The 20,356-nt window shown below is 38.9% G+C and overlaps 1 protein-coding gene and 1 pseudogene across 1 annotated transcript; both read left to right on the forward strand.

The window, feature by feature from the left end:
* Positions 1-1,958: 1,958 nt before the first annotated feature.
* LOC124916513 (putative cyclin-A3-1) lies at positions 1,959-3,206 on the forward strand. The gene has a single exon (XM_047457239.1). The coding sequence runs from the start codon at positions 2,018-2,020 to the stop codon at positions 3,008-3,010; it is 993 nt and encodes a 330-aa protein (XP_047313195.1). The 5' UTR covers positions 1,959-2,017; the 3' UTR covers positions 3,011-3,206.
* Positions 3,207-4,142: 936 nt separating this feature from the next.
* On the forward strand, positions 4,143-19,847 carry LOC124915736 (annotated as a pseudogene).
* Positions 19,848-20,356: the final 509 nt, after the last annotated feature.

The following is a 20,356-nucleotide window of genomic DNA, read 5'->3' on the forward strand; positions in this document are numbered from 1 at the left end:
GCTATCTTAGTATTCAGAGCTGAAGGTTTCAAAGGGATTTTGAGTATACTCATAATTTAAGACAGATCAATAGTCCAAATACCACAGGGTATACAAACATCCATAACCGCTGGGTTAAAGGGTATTGCATAAGAAGGTTTTGATGAATTTTTGAAAAATTTCCCTAGTGTAAACTAATGGTCCGATAAATGATCCATGCGAATTTTTTTAGTACAATAACTAGAAGACGAAATACATTATGTTCTCTAAATCTCTTTACATGAAATTAGAGTTCTTTCATTCATAATGAATCGTGCTAAGGAAAGATTTGTAGCAACCAGACTACACATCTGGATGACTTTTCCACTAGGATGCTCCTAGTGGACTAGAACAATGGTTTGTAATCTGCTGAGGAAAACTTGTGACAACCGACATACGAGATATTCATTATTCATGCATGTTTCTCAAAAATGGGACTAATATGTTTGTGGGTTTAATGAATAATCTACAGAAGAGAGTATCCTTAGTGTAGGGACTAGAGGATACGAAAATCGCAACAATCCAAAAAGAATTACGAGTCTTGATGAATTTGGGATATTTCTAGTATGATCATGAATTTTGCATTATAATGCAACTTGCTAGAAAAAGATTCTTGAAAATCGGATTCAAGACATTCTTTCGAGAGCTTCAACATTTTGTCAATTAATAAATCAAATTTTTTTAATAAATTATAAATATGGTTTACAATATACCTAACAAACAAAAATTCACATAGAGAAAACAAAACATAACGATAAGAAAAACATCCATCATCATAAGATATTAATTCCTTATATGTTAAGTGAGGGGTAATTGGCATTAGAATTGTCAATTTCAATTATGTTATTTGTTAAGAATTAAATGTAATAATTAGATTTGAATTTTAAATTCAGATATAATTATAAATATTATGTTTGTTAAATTTTGAATTTTGTGTAAAATTGGTAAAAAGTTGTATTTCTGTTTTTTTTCATCCCTATTTCCTTCTAACAATTCAATTTTAGTTCTTTCATTTTTTTCAAATTCTCTTATTTCTCTGTTCCATATATCTATCTCCCTTTTTAGTTTACAGTTTTTGTTACTATTTTTTTATGTTTATTTTTATTTTTAAAATATGAAATTTTTAAATAAAATGAATATTAATTTTACTATGACAAAACTAGCTCTCAAGTCTTAACCAAATCAAAACCAAAATGGTTATAAAAAAAAAAGTTGTTTTGGATCGAGTCTTAACCAAATCAAAACCAAAATGGTTATAAAAAAAAAAGTTGTTTTGGATCGATTTGAATGAGGATAAACTTGAGGAGCCATTTAAAAAAAAAAAAGAGTGTGGAAATTTTTCTGATTTATATTGATTTCAATTTCAAATCAAATAATTATTTAAAGAATAAAATTTTTAAATAAAATTAATATTAATTTTAAACTTATCTACCTGATTTTTATAATCTATCAATCAAATAAACTTTGATGCAAATCTTATTTAAAAAATATTAATATTAAAAAGGCTATAATTTAAAATAACAATGGAAAATGGTCAATCAAGAAGGTCAAAAGTCTCTATGTAAATTTTATTTTATAATTATTTGTAATAATTTTAAAAAAAATATATATTTAAATATAATAAATAATTTGTATTAATTTACAAGTCTAAAAGATTGTTTTGAATTATTTAAATTTTCATTTCCTTTAAACATTTTGGGATTTGGGATTCTAATTTTGGTTTTCAAGTGGGAGAGAGCGCCACATAGAAAACATTTGAAATTTGCAGACATGGCGGCTTCTCTGGCAACATGCCTTCTTATTCACCACCCTCCCAAATCACAGGCCATATCATCATCTCCTTCTTCATCGTCTTCTTCGCTTCTCCTGGTCTATCTTCTTCTTCTTTTAGGAAGAATCAATCATATAGGGCGTCGGGGTGCGAGAGAAATTAGGTATGACTGTCAAAGTAAACTCAGTGAGTGTTACTCGCTTCGGGAAGAAGAGGACAGCCGACACAATGGTCGGACAGGATTCTCATCTGCAGTCCCCCGCCAAGAAGAGATCCCTTCTCGATGGGATTTCCAATTTAAGTATTCCTACGGCTACCGATCTCGATACGGAACCTGGGAAGGTAAATTGCAAGGCTGTACGTGAAATTGAAGCTGCAGCCTCCAAGTTTGATGATTCTGAGATGTGCGATGGTTATGTAACTGAAATCTACGATTATCTTCATAACATGGAGAAAGAAGCAAAGAGAAGGCCGCTGCAAGACTATATCGACAAGGTGCAGAAAGATGTGACTGCAAACATGAGAGGGGTTTTGGTGGATTGGTTGGTGGAGGTTGCAGAAGAATACAAGCTTCAATCTGATACACTTTATCTTTCAATCACTTACATTGACAGATTCTTGTCTCTTAATCCTCTCAATAAGCAGAGGCTGCAGTTGCTTGGCGTTTCTTCAATGTCGATTGCATCAAAGTTTCAAGAGATTAATCCTCCAACACTTGATGACTTCTGCTACATCACAGATAACACTTACAAAAAGGAAGAGCTGGTGAAGATGGAAGCCGATATACTTAAGTCTCTTCAATTCGAAGTGAGCAGCCCAACCATTAATACCTTCTTGAGAAGATTCTCCAGGATTTCTGAACAGGAACCCGAATATCCTGATTTGCAGTTTGAGTTATTGGGATGCTACTTGGCAGAGTTGAGTTTGCTGGACTATGGCTGTGTCAAGTTCTTGCCTTCCATGATTGCTTCTTCTATTGTATTTCTTTCCAGGTTTATGTTCCACCCTGATAAACATCCATGGAATGCAAACCTTGAAAAGTTTTCAGGATACAAACCTGCTGATTTACAGGAATGTGTTCTTCTTATACAAGACTTGCAGTTGGGTAAAAGAGAGGGCTCCTTGGTAGCAGTCAGAGACAAATACAACCAGCATAAATTCAAATATGTTGGCTTGATGAAGGGCCCTCTTCAAATACCCAATTTATACTTTGAAAGTTGAAGAATGTTTGATTCTCGTCTTACTTTGTACCTATTTCTAGTTTAATAGTTTAGTTTCTAAATTATTCCCATTTAAATGCAATGAGATTAGATTTTTGTGTAAGTGATGGCTCTTAATTTTCTTATTTAAGTTAATGATGAGATCATGTTTAATTTTAGGCATTTGATTACGTTTAAACTAGGATGAACATGTTTATGATGATGGGTTTGAAAGTGTATAAACAGTTTGCAATTAAAGAAGAAATTGATTGAGATCTTGTGATTTTGATGAATAATTGAGCTATAATTTACTTTGATGCTTCTGATATCTGTAAAAATAAAAATAATTGACTTCATATACGTGGCTTTATTTGTAGCTGACACATAGAAGTTGAACAGGCTTTAAAGATTTGTCATGATGACTCTTATGGAGGAAGAAGAAGAGGTATTTTTGGATTTCGAAAAAGATGAAGATGAAGAGACTGACATTACAAATCAAATGTTGAATGTTATCATTGTCATGACTATGAACACTACATAGTTGAATGTCCTTCAAGAGAAACAGAGACAGATACAATATGTATAAACTATTGAAGAAGATACAATATGTATAAACTATTGAAGAATATTTGTGGATGTTAAGTGTAGATGATTTGGATCAAAGTGAAAAAGAAATGAGGTACATTGACTATATCTGCATTAATGACATGACATGAAAAAATTTCAATAAAAATATTAATATATCAGTAAAAATGGGTGAACTCTCTAATTGGGGAATTTGATGAAATGGCCCTAATAAAGGGTCTAAATCCAAAAAAGGACCCCGCCTGATAAACTTTGTAAAAGTGGCATTTTTGCCCTGCAAAATGTCTGTCTTGTCTTTGTGACTCACTTACTCGAATTACACTTACTCGAATTACACTTACGCGAATTACACTTACGCGAATTACACTTACGCGAATTGAACTTACGCGAATTACACTTACGCGTAATCCCGCTGCTCCGCTAAGGTAAGACATTCTCGTCACAATGTATTCTTATGTATTCTAGGGTTTTGAATATTATCCAAGTGATATTATGTTGGATGCAAGATCTAGGGTTTTAAGGAAATCTTACAAGTTTATCTATGTAAAGATGTTGACAATCAACAAGACATGGGTTTGTACTTCATTGATCTATGGAAGCAGAAGTTAAACGTTTTGACGGATACGGAAATTGAAGAGGAGAATCCGACGAAGCTTAACACTCTCAACATCGGTAGAGGAAACTTGCGGACTGGTAAAGAGGAAACGTTTTGTTTTGATGATTTTGAATCTGAAACAGAGAAATGAGTAAATTAGGTATCTATTTGAGTTCAATCATAGTTTCAAAGGAGTAATTCATATCATTCCTTTTACTACTACTTGAAAGATCTGCAGATACAAAAGGATAATCGTTTTTGTGCAGATTGTGGCTCTCCAGACCCGAAGTGGGCGTATGTTTCTTACTTAGTATTAGATATTTTAAAAATGTTGATAGAGTTGTGATAAGAATTAAGAGGGTTGGTTGTTTCTACTTTCAGGTTAGTTAATATTGGGGTTTTCATATGCTTAAAATGCTGTGGAGTGCACAGAAGCCTTGGAACACATATCTCAAAGGTGAAATGAGTGATGGTTATAAATGATTTATAGATGAATTGGATAAAAAAAATGGTATGTCATAACTCATAAGTGATTTAAACAACAAGAACATGTGTTTTCGGTAACATTAGACGAATTGATAGAGGATGAAATTGAGGCGATGATTGATGTTGGAGGAAATGCTTCTACTAATTCTATTTACCAGACTTATATTCTAGATGGTTTCTCAAAACCCAGGCTAGATTCTAGCCATGAGGACCGTTCTAAATTTATCAAACCAGTTTTATGATCGATCAATCGGTGCAACTAAACTATCTTTGGTTAATATCTTGATCAAATCATTTAAATCCCACCCACCTTTTCTTTGGTTTGTTTCTACTATAGGTCTAAGTATGAGCTGCAAGAATTTGTGAAGCCTAGCTTACGTATTTTTTCAAATTCCAACAAGAAGTCAAGCAGCAATTTGCAGTCTAGTTCATCTCATTCCGTAGTCATTCTCTATCCAAAGTTCTATATCTTTTTTGTGTGGTTAATTCTGTTCATACTAAATAAATAATTATGAATTCATGATGGATGGATGGCAAAGAGGAATGGTGGAAATTATAGGAATGTTCAAGATAAAAGTGGTTAAAGGCACAAATTTAGTTGTCAAAGATATGTTGTCGAGTGATCCTTATGTTGTTCTTACTCTCGGACACCAGGTGAGTGAGTTGAGTCCAGTCCCGGTTTTTGTATCTTTTAAAAATGCTAATATGATCAACTTTATATAGAAAGCGCAAACAACTATTATGATGAGTAATCTTAATCCTATATGGAATGAGGAGCTGATGTTTTCAGTGCCCCAGAATTATGGGCCGGTGCAATTGGTAAAAAAAGAAGATTGCTTTGTGTTTTTAACAATTTTCGAAGATAATGAAATTATATGTTAGGATCGGGGACGCCCTTGGAGGACCGGGGTGTTTCCGGTTTCAGGAAGGGTGGCCGCTTACAACACACACACTACTTTGGTGATAGTCCGGTTAAAGACTAAAACCGTTCTCAGCACTGCACAAACTGTCACAGACTCTTGAACCGGGTTCAAGGGCGGAAATGTCTGTTTCAGGTTGAAGCAACTTATGCGACTTTAGATGATGCAGGAGTCGGTTTTATGGATATGAGTGACCGGTTTTAGAAGTACGATTTGTTTGAGGTTTAGGTTAAGTAAGCAAGAAATGAAAGCAACGAAAGAACACGAGACAAGAATTTGTTTATGGATGTTCTGAGCAAACCCTCCTACGTCACCCCTTCTTCTCAGGTTATGAGAAGGATCTCCACTAACTTTTATAGTTAACAACAGTACCTCCGGTCGAGCCCAACTTCGCTACTCGCCGGTTACACCAAACTCACACTTTGATGTAATACAACAACTTTACACAACAACACACAAAAGGCTTCCGGTTTTAGACACACCGGTTTTACAGTATAGGACTTTATCTCTCTAGAACTTAATGCTTTTCGTAATTCGTAGTGTACAACTTTCAGAACTGATGATGCTCACAACTACTGCATTAAATGAAGACGTTTGATCTTCCTTTTATAGCTTAAAGTAGCCAACGGTTACTTTCTCCTCTCTCCTGCGGATTGGTCGATCATTATCACGCCTGATGCAGAAAGGTTGCTTGCACGCTTCATTTTCCTTAACACTTGGCAGTCATGCAGGCAGCTCTGAGCAGAAGATGACGTAGCCAGTTTTCAGATTTGGACACGTGTTGGGCATGCACCTCCGGTTGTCAACTTCGGATTAATAAAGCATCATTGCTTTCCTCGCATGCTTCTGATCGGATCCGATCTTCTTTTATTCTTTCAAGACACGTTTCTTCCGTCATGGTACGTCACTCTTGTAGTTTGAATATTCTGACTTTTATTCTGAACCTTCCGGTTTTTGTGTCTTGTGCAGTATGATCCGGTTGGAGTGAAAGTTTTTGTGTTGGCTAACCGGTCGCTTGAGAAAGTGAAAACCGGTTCCTCTGATCTTTTAACTTGATCACTTGAAACTGGTTTCTTTGAAGTATAGTAGCAACCGGTTTTGATCTGTACCTGCACATTAAGGTTAGCACCTGTTTAGTTCGTCTGGCCGGTTCCAAAAATTAATCTACTTAATTTTTCTATCAATTTCTCTCTTTTTGATTATTTAGAATAAATATTCAAAAATTGTAATGTGTGGCCGGTTTAAAATTAATCTACTTAATTTTTCTATCAATTTCTCCCTTTTTGATTATTTAGAATAAATATTCAAAACATGTAATATATGGCCGGTTTAGAAAAATTTGCTTACTAGCCAGTTAGAAAAATTAATCTACTTAATTTTTCTATCAATTTCTCCCTTTTTGATTATTTAGAATAAATATTCAAAACATGTAATATATGGCCGGTTTTGAAAAACATGTGTTCGATTGTTTTTGAAGAGGATTTTTCAAAAGCATGAGTTTGATTGTTTTAGCAAATATGTGAGAACCTATCAGAAAAAGCAAAGTAACCAAGTTCTGAAACATAGTAAGACATAATTGTTTGAGGTAAATAAAGGAAGAGATTTAGGGCTTGGATGGTCCCCCCTTGTGTGGCTCCTTTTCCAGCTCCTTCTCCAACTGTCTTCTCTCTTCTTCTTTTCTTGCTCTCCACTCTCTATCACGTCTTTCGGCATCGATCAGCACACCGGCCCATACACTTGAGTGACCGGTGCCCTTATTCTTGAACCCGAAGTTGGCATAAACTGGTTTTGGTGGTGGAGGCGGTGGAGCATTCGAAGGTCTGAAGCTTGGAGTTGCGGTTGATCCTTCGGTTGTCCTTCTCTTTCGTTGATTAAGTTCCTCCGGGTCTTCTTCTTCTTCTTCATCAAGCGGTTGCGCATTTATCACGACCGGTAAATCTGTTTTCTGTTCTGCCCGCTTCATTACGTTCTTAACGGCGCTTCGCTTCTTCTTGTTCCTTGTATCCATTGAGTGGGACGATTGAACCGGTTGGAGTTTCTAGATGTTGGCCTGTTCTTCCTCGTTGCATTGTTGGGCAAGCGCGTAGTCTTTGTCTTCAATCTCCTTCTGTAACCGTTCCCTTTCTATCTCTTCCTCTTGCAATTTCTTTGCGGTTTCAGCATCCGTTTCGATTTGCGTTTGAGTTGTGCTGACTTGAACCTTGGACATTTCCCCGATTTGAATGGCCATTGCTTGCAGCATGTCCACTAATGGAGCGGTTGCGGTTTGGACGGACTCGGCGATCAAGGCTTTTATTGTTGTCTGCATGGCCGTGTCCATCATGGTCTTTAGAGAGTTTGACAGTTTATCTTCAGCCGTTGCAATTCTTTCGTCGGTTACGGTTTTAAAATTTCCAAGGCATGAGTCAACTGTTTCAGCCACCGCTTGCTTAATCTGATCAATTTCCGGAGCTTTGACCGGTTGAGGGGATTCTTGTTCCAGGTTTTCAGTGGTTCCGGATGTCTCTCCCCCTGTATAGAATGGCTTACTTTGATATAAGTCGGTATTGTTGAGTTGGCGTTAGCAACCTTTCCTCCATTGCATGTCAAAACGATCAAGATTTTGTACAAGCTGTTCTCGCACCGCAATAAACCGTTCGGCCATTCTCATTTCAATCGGAGATAGCGACTTTCCCTGAGTTTCTTGAAAGGCATTCTAAACTGCCTGTAACCGAGCGTTTTCAAGGATTACTGCAGCTTTGCTAAAAGCAGGTTGAATGAGGTTGGTGTTAGCTAACTGAAGTGCCCTCTCTTCCAGTTTGATGAGCCTGTCCCACTGTCTGTTACCACTTAAACCTGGAACCATGTCGGATAACTTGGTTTCGCATCTGAGCTTCACCCACAAGATGTATGGAGCTAACGCATCACTCGCACCTTTGTTCATGTCTTGAATAAGTTCCTCGAAGATCTCATTTTCTTGCTCTGTGGTGTATGGACCCTCGTCTCCGGTTATGGCTTCTTGTTGAGGACAGGTTTGCAGCGTGCCCGTTCCGGTTACCGTTGTGTCTTCTATGAGAATCCCTTTGCCTTTGTTTACTTGAGTGGAACCTTCAGGTGTTGTGGCTGGTTGGATTTCTGAGGTTGTCTTCCCTCCTGCGGAACCGGAAGGTTCCTGTTCTTCAAAATTTCCCTCCTGAGCCGGAGGTGTAATTTCTGTTGTATTGGTCGCCTCTTCGACCGGTTGAACTTCTGTCTGATCAGGTATCTCAGCCTGATCAACTGGCCTGCGACGACTTGACACATCGTCCTCTTCAGTTTCCCTTGCAATGTCTTGGATAACATCCTCAATTGCTTTGGAGGTGTTTAAGCCTACGTCGACTAGTACTTCTTCAATTCGCTTACTTGGTGATTTGGAGGTTTCAGAGTGAATGCCTACCTCTGCTCCCTCCTTGGAAACTGACTTGTTTATTTGGCTCCCCGAAGATTCGGTTTTCCTTGGAGAATGAGATGGAATGAGAGTGGGGATAACTGTGTTGATGGGGATGGGTTGAAAGACATCTGCGGTTCTTTCCGGTGGATTGTCCGAGGAAAGCGTTTTCTCGGAGTCCGCCGGTTTCTTTGAACTTTTCTTCGCTGCTACCTTCTTCCTCCTCTTTGGTTCTGGTGGGGCTTCGGCTTCAACAGCTTTTCTTGCCGGTTTCTTCTGTCTGGTTTCTTCTTCAGCCGGAACCGAGGAACTGGCTCCCTTGGACGACTTTGTCCTTGAGGATTTGGGTTTGATCGTTTTCTCCGGTTTTTCGATCATAGACTCTGAATCAAGAATGGTGGAGATCGGAAGCGGTTTGCCTTCACCTAGTTCCATATTGAGGAACTCAAGGATTTTAACGATTTGCATAGCAAAGGCCTGCACCCGGCCATCTTTCTTTATCACCATCTGGCAGAATTCTTCATAGATAACGTATCCCCAGTCCACCTTATCACAGCGAACAATGGCCAACAGCATTCTGAGCTTCAGTTTCGTTAGGTTGTCGAAATTGCCTCCCCTTCCCTAGATTGACCGGGCGATGACAGTCAACAACCATCTGTATTCTGGTTTGAGCTTAATCCTCTGGCTGTTGTGGATTACCAGATCCTGACCTGAGAGAGATACCACCAACCGGGCAGCATTTGATTCTGCATCGGTTAAGTCAATCTTTAGGTCCGAACCTGTGTTGGGCAGACCGAGAGCTTCAGCAAAAAGCTCTTTGGTGATGAGAATGGCCTTCCCGTTGACAGTCGCCGAGACCTTCCTCTTCGACAGTGTCGCCGTCGCCAAGAACTCCGTCACCGCCGCCGGATAGATGAAGAACGGGCCAGACAGAAACTTTTCCATCCCAGCATCCCTCAGAAGTTGAAGAACAGCCTTGTTCTTGTCTTCAGCATGTTCATCAATATCTGTGAAATCCACTTGTAACATCCATTGGAATGGAGCTTTGGTTAGATCCATGATGAATTTGTGAAGAAGATATGAAGATCGATGAAGATTGGAGAGATGAGCGCTTTGAAGATTTGAAGATTTGTAGAGAGAGAAAGCACAAGTGTTGAATATGATGATATGAACTTATATACATGGCGGTTCTGAGCGGTTTGAAGATGAACCGTCAATTTGATACTTTTGGCGCCAACTTTCCCTCCAAAAGTTACTGCCGTAACTTTCGGCGGTAAAAGCGGAAATTCAATGGGCGGTAAAATTTGGGGGTAAAACCGTGGGCGGTTAATATTTTCAAATTTTCACTTTTGCTCGAAGTTCCGGTTTCACTTGAAGTCTTTGTTAACCGGAAGTTTTTAAGTTAACGTTAAGTTTTGGAAAACCGGAGGAAAGGATATGAGTAAATATTCGAGACTTTGGAAATTAACTGTTTCATTAATAAAGTGAACATTAAGCGGTTCTGGTCGTACAGCAAAATGACCAGAAACCGGAAAGGAAAAATAGAAAAGTAAGAAAATTAATCTTCTGTGAACCAACCCCCTTCCATCCTCCTTTCATACCATTTTTCAATGGTGTTTTGAGGAAACCGTTCCTCAATTCTTGACAACCACCTATGAATCATGAGTATGGTGATGGTGTTGGATGGTCCAACCGGAACACCGGTTCTAAGGTTGCGACGTTTGGACATCAGAAACCGAGTGATTTGAGGAGCATAACTGATCCTTCCTCTTGCAGCGGTCATGAGCTGCTTCAGTTTGTTGTAGAGGTAAGATGCCCAGTTAATGGCTGAGTTGCGAATGATGGCTATCATAATGTCGAATGCTTCCCGGCTGTAGTTCTGGTTAGGCATCCGGCCTATGATAGACCTTTGGACCAAATCATGAAAGAGTTGGTAGTGAGGAGCGAGATTTTCTTTCTTCCCAAAGTCCTTGATAGGAGTGTAGGAAGAAGAAAAGATCTTGAAAAAGGTTTCCTTAGCCGGTAAGAACGGCGTTGGAAAATCAGAAAAACCTTCGGTCGGAAGGTGAAAGAAGGTGGCGAATTCCTCCTCGGTAAACTGGAAGAATTGGCCGTCGACGATGGTGCGGATGCTGCCATCATCCAAAATGTGACCATTGTTGAAAAATTCACACACCTCCTCTTCGAGGATGGTGTCTGAACCCTTAAGGAAACCTTGCAACCCAGAATCTATGATGTGCTGAAAAATGCAATCATAGTATGAGCTATCTTTGATATCCTCAAAGTCGATGATAAGGGTGTTTCTTAGTTCGGCAGACATGATGATGGAAGTTTGAGAGAGGATTTTTCTTAGCTTTCAAGTTTTAGAGAGAAGAAGTGCTTGGAGGCGTGTTTTGAAAATGAAAGATTGAGCCTCCTTTTATAGCTTGGAATGGATGAGAGCATTTAATGAGAGGATTTGAAAAATCTAGCCGTTTATGTCTAGTCATTAATATCTTTGTGATTTTCCAAGAGAATAAAGGCATGTCTTGTCTAGTCAAGTCAGGCATGCTTTTTGATAATGAGAATTTTTGTGTTTCCAAGAGTGATACGATTTATTTTGATATGGCACATTGAATATTTTAGATTTTGACTTGAAAGAGGAAAGAAATCTGATTCATTAATCGAGGTACAAAACCGGTAGTACAGCAAAATTACCGGTTTTGTGAAAAGAGATAAAAGGAAAGAAGGAGAAATAGGTTAGACATTTGATGACTCAGCCGCTTGATTTCTTCTGGCTTTGACAGTTTCCCACCGGTCGATCATCTCTTGTACTCTTTCCTTGGTGAGCACATGCCTTGGGTGAAGAGTGACGAAGGGTCCAGAGTGGATGTCCAGACTTGCACAGAAACCGCTCAGCTGAGGGGCGTAGCCGGTTTTGTTGGATATGAGCATCTTCTTCAGGTTGCTGAAGATGATCCAGGACCAGTTAACCGGTGTCCCAACCGTTACAGCGATCATCATCTCGAAGAGCCTTTGAGTGTAATAGTAATTTTTCTCTCTGCACAAGACAGATTTTCCCAGAATCTCGCAGAGAAGCTGGTACTTATGAGAAAGTTGACTTTTGGCACCCCAGGGTTTAACCGGGATATCTGATCCTGAGAACCGGCGACACATCTCTTCCATTGTCACCGGGGAGTATGTTAAGTCGGTTACCCCTTCATTGGGTAGACCGCAGTATACAGCGAAATCCGTCTCGCTGAATAGAAAATTTTGACCGTAAACTTGTGCAACGATGATATCTCGGTGCACTTCCTTTCCGGTTTGGAAGAGTTCTTCGACTACGAGGTAGTCAAGGATGAATCTGTTCTCAAGAAAACTTCTTAGCCCGCTCCTTTCTATGGCTAAGAACATTTCCTTGACTTCGTGATCTTCATATTGGTAGATTGAGTTAAAATCTGCCAATAGAATTTTCTTTGCTAAAGAGTTGGTGTTCATGTTCTTGAGAGAGAAGATTTATCTCAAGAATGATATTTGTGAATAGTGATCTTGTGAAGTTTTGTGAAGGATTAGGGGTGATTTATATAGCCAGGGGATTCGACTAGGTTTTAATGAGTTTAAGCATGCCTGATGATGTCATCAGCTAATTAATAGACTTTAACTTGTTGAAGTAACTAATGGTTATTTCCAAGGTAAATCTAATTATTACCAAGATAGCAATGATGAAAAATATCTATTGACAAGATGTGAGTCTCTCTCTCTTGATGATGGACACATGTCGTCATCTCGATTGTGGTAGACTTGTTTTTATTAATTACAGGCTTCATTTGTCAAAGTATGCATGAAAACTTAGTCAGTCATCTCAGGTTAACCGGAAAAGTTCATTTTATCAGACCAGAATGCATTTGTACTAAGCGGTTTTCCATGACCGGTTTTAGTAGGATATTTCCGTTTGTGAAGAAAAGTTGATTAGTGTCAACATTTGTTCAACTTTGGATTTGTCTTATCCACTTCAGCCCGGTTATTTCAACCGTATAGTAAACATACATTTTGATTCGAAATTATGAAGTAATCGGGCATAACCGGAGATTTCCTCCCGGTTAGCATATTTGATTTATTAATGGCCTATTTGAATATGGTTTGAGAAGCTTTAGCTTCTCCCTGAACACATATCCCAGTTTCTTCCATGCATACATGATGATTATATCAATTGATTAAGATTAGTAAGTCCCAAGATATTTCGAAAGTGAGAGAACTTAGTTTCCTGTAGCGGTTTTGTAAATATATCCGCTACTTGTTGCTCGGTCGAGACATATTCCAGCCGGATGTGTTTCTCCTGAACATGCTCCCGGATGAAATGGTGTCGGATGTCGATATGCTTTGTTCTTGAGTGCAACACCGGATTGTATGTAATCGCTATGGCGTTGGTGTTGTCACAAAAGATTGGAGACTCCTTGGATTCTATTCCGAAATCCCTTAGTTGCTGTTGGATCCAGAGGAGTTGTGCACAGCAGCTTCCAGCCGCTATGTACTCCGCCTCTGCGGTTGATGTTGCAACGGACGTTTGTTTCTTGCTGCTCCAAGTGACTAACCGGTCACCCAAGAATTGACAGGTTCCACTTGTACTCTTTCGGTCGATTTTGCATCCTGCGTAATCGGCATCTGAGTAGCTTATTAGATTGAAACTTGAGTCTTTTGGGTACCAAAGTCCCACTTCTTGAGTTCCCTTTAGATATTTTAGAATTCTTTTGGCCGCCGTATAATGAGACTGCTTTGGATTTGCTTGGAACCTCCCGCACACTCCAACCGCAAACAGAATATCAGGTCGACTAGCTGTTAGATATAGCAGCAATCCGATCATTCCTCGATATGCTGTGATGTCAACGGCTTAACCATCATCATCTTTGTCCAGCTTCACGGAAGGACTCATTGGCGTAGCCGCTTCGGCACATGTATCCATCCCAAACTTCTTCAGCAGTTCGGCTGTGTACTTTGGTTGGCTTATGAACGTTCCGGCTTCAATCTGCTTAACCTGAAGTCTTAGAAAGAAACTCAATTCTCCCATCATACTCATTTGAAATCTATCAGTCATCATTTTCGAAAATTTATCACATAATTTTGGATCGGTTGATCCGAATATGATATCGTCAACATAAATCTGAACAAGTAGAATTTGTTCCTTCCTTTCAAATTTGAAAAGTGTTTTGTCTACCGAACCTATTGTAAATTTGTGATCAAATAAAAATTGTGTTAATGTATCATACCAAGCTCTTGGAGCTTGTTTCAAACCGTAAAGGGCTTTATTCAGCCGGTAAACGTGATTTTAATGTTCTGGATTTTTAAAACCTGGAGGTTGGTTAACATTCACCTCTTCATTTACCTTACCGTTTAGAAAAGCACTCTTAACATCCATTTGAAAGACTTTGAAATTTTTGAAAGCTGCATATGCTAAAAATATTCTAATGGCCTCAAGTCTAGCTACAGGGGTAAATGATTCTTCAAAATCAACGCCTTCTTCCTGTTTATAGTCTTGAGCCACTAATCGGGCTTTGTTCCTCGTAACTAAACCGTCTTCATTGAGTTTATTTCTGAATACCCATCGTGTTCCTATAACCGGTTTGTTTTTCGGTCTAGGGACTAGGTACCAGACTTTATTTCTCTCAAACTCGTTTAATTCCTCTTGCATTGCCAAGATCCAATCTGGATCTGACAACGCTTCATCCACCTTTTTTGGCTCAATTTGTGATATGAAAGCAGAGTTTCCATAGTAATCCAAATTTTGTTGCCTAGTTCGGACGGGTGAGGATATGTTACCTATTACTAGTTCAAGAGGATGATTTTTGTTCCTTCTGAGGTTAATCCGAGACGTGTCTACCAAGCTTTCGGTTGGCTGATCAAGGTTAGACTGATCGGTAGGCTGAACAGATTCAGACCGACCGATTTCTTCAGTAGAAACCGAAGCGTCAACTTTCTGCGGTAAGGCAGCTTGATCAGGCTGAGTTTCAGCATCAACCGCTTGGTCCTTGACAAAGCGTCTAAAAACCGGAACCTCGTCTTCATCATCAGAATAGATATTAAAATTTTCCATTCTGTTGTGAAGGTCGAAGGGTAATGCAGTGTTTCGCTCAACCGATTCATCGAAAACAACGTGTGCGGTTTCTTCAACTGTTAAAGTCCTAGTATTATATACTCTGTAGGCTTTACTCACAACTGAATATCCCAACATTATTCCCTCATCGGATTTAGCATCAAAAGCGGTCAAGTAATTCTTGTCGTTATTGTGAACAAAACATTTACTACCAAAAATTCAAAAATACCGTACACTTGGAACTTGATCAAAGTAAATTTCAAAAGGAGTTTTAGAAAACCGTTTAGTTACTAAAGATCGATTTTGTGTATAGCACGCGGTGTTGATAGCTTCAGCCCAAAACTTTTGAGCGATACCCGAATCGGCTATCATTGACCTTGCGGCTTCCTTGAGAGTTCGGTTTCTTCTCTCAGCCAGGCCATTTTGTTGAGGAGTTCTGGCACTAGACAACTCGTGCCTAATACCGGAATCATCAAGAAAAGTAGTTAAGTTACTGTTTATAAACTCAGTTCCTCTATCACTTCTGATTTTATTCACTCGAATAGATTTTTCATTCTGTATTCTCAAAATCAGTTTAATCAAGTTTGGAGTTGCTTGATTCTTAGAAGCTAGAAAAGTAACCCAAGTAAATTTTGAGTAATCATCAATAACTACCATAGTATAATGCATGCCTCCTAAACTAGTTACTTTAACCGGACCAAACAGATCCATATGCAGGAGTTCTAAGCATCGTTCAGATTAATAATTTCCTTTATTTTTGAAATATGATTTCACTTGTTTGCCCATTTGACATGCCCCGCACATACTTTGTCTTTTGAAAACTTAACATTTGGAAAACCGTGAACTAGTTCCTTGGAATAAATAAAGTTAATCGTTTTGAAATTCAAGTGGTTTAACCGTTTATGCCAAAGCCAGTTTGGATCATTTCCGGCTATCATACACACAGGTTTTTCGAAATTAGTTTTCCAATTTACTTTGTAAATGTTTCCTATCCGGTTACCGGTTAGCAAAGTGTCATTATCTTGATTTTTGACTAGGCATGAGTTTTTATGAAATTCAACTTTGTAGCCCACATCACACATTTGGCTTATGCTTAACAGATTAAAGCTTAGTTTTTCTACCAATAGTACATTACTTATGGATAAATCACCATGGACAATCTTACCCTTGCCCACGGTTTTACCTTTCGAGTTGTCTCCGAATGTGATGACTGCTCCGGTTTCGTACTTGATGTCGGTCAGTAGCTCCTTGTTTCCGGTCATATGCCTTGAGCATCCACTGTCCAAGTACCATTCAGAATTCTTTAACCGGTTGCTCCTCCTAACCTGTAACAAACAATTATTTACACCTTTTTGGTACCCACATTTAGTTGGGTCCATGGTTGATTAGTCCCTTTGGGATCCAGACTTGAATGAGTCGGATCACTTTCCCGGTTATTGTTTTGATAATATTTGGCTTAACTTCTTGGCTGTTGCTCAAGAATGCCTTATGTGGTGATGGGCTTCTTTGATGTCGGGTTTTATTTGGTTTACTTGGTTTCCGGTTGATTTCCTTCTCTCAGGATGAAGCCATTTTTCAGATTCGTTAGGACTTACATACTTAAGCGTTTCTTCCGGTTTTAGGTCATTTTCGGTTTGTGAACTCTTGACAAATTTTATAAATGGAAGATTATTTTTCGTGAGTTTCATCCCGTTAGATTGTTTTGTTTCATTTTGTTTATTTGGTTCATAACCGATACCATACCTACACTTCGGATGTCTTTTATAGTTACACATTTGTTTCACTGCTTGACGTGATCTCTCCCACGCAGCCGTGACGTACATTGCTCGTTCATCGGTTTCGGTTACCGGTTGAACTGTCTTCTCATTGTCGGAGAATAGTTCATCCGGTTCATACATTTCGATTTCACATGTTTTATCATATACATTATTTGTTTGTTCGGTTTTAGGTTCTACAGGAGTTGGTATGTACGCAGATATGTTTCTAAACTCAACAACCATTTGGTTGAGTACAGAAACCAGATCTTCTTTAGTAAACTCATCAGAAGAGAAATCAAATACCTCTTTGTCGTTTGCCATGAAGCAGGTTACTTTCTCTTCACCATCTTCATTATCGGAGTATGCCCACTCGCTTCCACCGTCGGATGCAATGAGTGCCTTTTGAATCTCCTTTCCTTCATCAGAATGTTGATCATCATTCCTCCGGTAGTCGTTTCGTTGGTTGTTAATATTTCCCCGATAGTTGTTCCCTTGGTAGTTGTTTCCCTAATACCGGTTGCCTTGATAGTTATTCCCTTGATAATTGTTTCATTGATAGTTTCCTTCCGGTTTTCTATCGTCTCTTCTTGGTTTTCTACACTCTGACCTGAAATGTCCAAAACCATCACAGTTATAACATCTCTTGTTTGATTTATCTACATAGTTATAATTAAAGTCATTATTAGATGGTGGTTGGCTCTTCTTCATGAATTTCCCGAATTTCTGAGCTAGCATCGCCATCACATCGTCGGTAATTTGATCGGTGTTTTTGACTGGAGCCGGTGCGGTTGATACTTGGGCCGCCGGTTCCACCGATGTAACCAAAGCTCTAGTTGTGGTTGATGTGGATGCTTCATCTTCGATCCGAGACTTGATCTCGAATTCGTAGGCTTTCAAGTCCTCGAACACATCATGCAACTTCATCTGCCCAAGGGTGCTCGATTCCCTCATCACCATGGTCTTGATATCCCACGTGCTTGGCAAAGATCTTAGGGCTTTGATGATCACTTCTCGGTTGTCATACTTCGTTCCGAGTGTTTGAAGCTCGTTGACTACACTGGTGAACCGGTTGCTGAATTCCTTCATGTTTTCCCCCGGTTTCATCCGTATATTTTCATATTTTTGTGTAGCCACCAAGATTTTGTTCTCCTTGGTTCTTTCGTTTCCCTCGTGGATCTGAATAATCGTTTCCCAGGCTTCCTTTGCATTTTCACACTCTGATATTTTGTTCAAAGTGTTATTATCTATAGCCTTATAGATGTGCCTCATGCAATGGTTGTCCAGGTTACTCCGTCTTCGATCTTCACTCGTCCATAGGTTTTCCTCCTTGTTGATCTTGATCGGTCCCTCTTTCAAGACTCGGCTCATCTCATCATCTAACGTAATCAGATGTAGATACATCTGTTTCTTCCAACTGCTAAACGCTTCGCTGTTTAGCATTGGCGGCTTGTCGCTGTGGGTCATGCTTCCCATCTTCGTTGGTTGTTTGAGTGCTAAGAACCTCGCTCTGATACCACTTGTTAGGATCGGGGATGCCCTTAGAGGACCGGGGTGTTTCCGGTTTCAGGAAGGGTGGCCGCTTACAACACACACACTACTTTGGTGATAGTCCGGTTAAAGACTAAAACCGTTCTCAGCACTGCACAAACTGTCATAGACTCTTGAACCGGGTTCAAGGGCGGAAATGTCTGTTTCAGGTTGAAGCAACTTATGCGACTTTAGATGATGCAGGAGTCGGTTTTATGGATATGAGTGACCGGTTTTAGAAGTACGATTGGTTTGAGGTTTAGGTTAAGTAAGCAAGAAATGAAAGCAACGAAAGAACACGAGACAAGAATTTGTTTATGGATGTTCGGAGCAAACCCTCCTACGTCACCCCTTCTTCTCAGGTTATGAGAAGGATCTCCACTAACTTTTATAGTTAACAACAGTACCTCCGGTCGAGCCCAACTTCGCTACTCGCCGGTTACACCAAACTCACACTTTGATGTAATACAACAACTTTACACAACAACACACAAAAGGCTTCCGGTTTTAGACACACCGGTTTTACAGTATAGGACTTTATTTCTCTAGAACTTAATGTTTTTCGTAATTCGTAGTGTACAACTTTCAGAACTGATGATGCTCACAACTACTGCATTAAATGAAGACGTTTGATCTTCCTTTTATAGCTTAAAGTAGCCAACGGTTACTTTCTCCTCTCTCCTGCGGATTGGTCGATCATTATCACGCCTGATGCAGAAAGGTTGCTTGCACGCTTCATTTTCCTTAACACTTGGCAGTCATGCAGGCAGCTCTGAGCAGAAGATGACGTAGCCGGTTTTCAGATTTGGACACGTGTTGGGCATGCACCTCCGGTTGTCAACTTCGGATTAATAAAGCATCATTGCTTTCCTCGCATGCTTCTGATCGGATCCGATCTTCTTTTATTCTTTCAAGACACATTTCTTCCGTCATGGTACGTCACTCTTGTAGTTTGAATATTCTGACTTTTATTCTGAACCTTCCGGTTTTTGTGTCTTGTGCAGTATGATCCGGTTGGAGTGAAAGTTTTTGTGTTGGCTAACCGGTCGCTTGAGAAAGTGAAAACCGGTTCCTCTGATTTTTTAACTTGATCACTTGAAACTGGTTTCTTTGAAGTATAGTAGCAACCGGTTTTGATCTGTACCTGCACATGAAGGTTAGCACCTGTTTAGTTCGTCTGGTCGGTTCCAAAAATTAATCTACTTAATTTTTCTATCATTATACATGCATGCAGGAAGTGTATGACTATGATACATTTTATGCTGATGACATAATGGGTGAGGCAGATATTGATATACAATGGATGATAAGTTCTGCAATGGTATATGGGGATGCTGCAATGTTTGGAAACATGCAAATTGGGAAATGGCTAAAGGCGGATGATAATGCCCTCGTAGAAGACAACACTGTAAATATAGTCGATGGAAGGGTGAAGGAGGAAGTGAGTCTTAAGCTAGAGAATGTGGAATCGGGAGAGATTGATCTAGAACTAGAATGGATTCCTCTTGAGCAATAATCATCTTAGCTAATCTTAAATATAATTAACTCTCTTACTTGTAATCAATAATAATAAGCTCTCAATTCTCATTGAAGCCATTTTGTATTGAGAATTCTAGTTTTGTAAATCATTTACAGTTTTTTCCAGATTCTAAAATTCTTCACCTGTTTCTCCATCAAGATTTCTCTCTTGATGAAGCCAAATTTTCTTATTTTATAACACATGATTTGACCTAAATTTATATATAGAGTTTCATAGGAATAGATGTGACTGACTTATACAAATTACTTTCTATATTTGTTACAAATTCTATTACAGTATGAGATTCTAAATTTTGGGTTGGGTTTGTGTTTTGTTATGTATGGTGTCCTGTTTAATTGGACTAAGTTTTTTGTCATAAAGTTTTATTTTTTGTATGAATAGAATTAGTCATGGATGAATCGTTCTCAATTGAGTCAACAATACTGTCTAAAGTGTCCGAATAATTTGACAAAACAATACCCAACCATGTTTAAACTCTGAAAATG

The sequence above is a fragment of the Impatiens glandulifera genome, chromosome 9 (assembly GCF_907164915.1).
Source record: "Impatiens glandulifera chromosome 9, dImpGla2.1, whole genome shotgun sequence".
Lineage (NCBI taxonomy): Eukaryota > Viridiplantae > Streptophyta > Magnoliopsida > Ericales > Balsaminaceae > Impatiens > Impatiens glandulifera.

Coding starts and splice junctions, on each gene's coding strand:
- LOC124916513 (XM_047457239.1), top strand. CDS start 2,018: ATGGTCGGACAGGATTCTCATCTGCAGTCCCCCGCCAAGAAGAGATCC.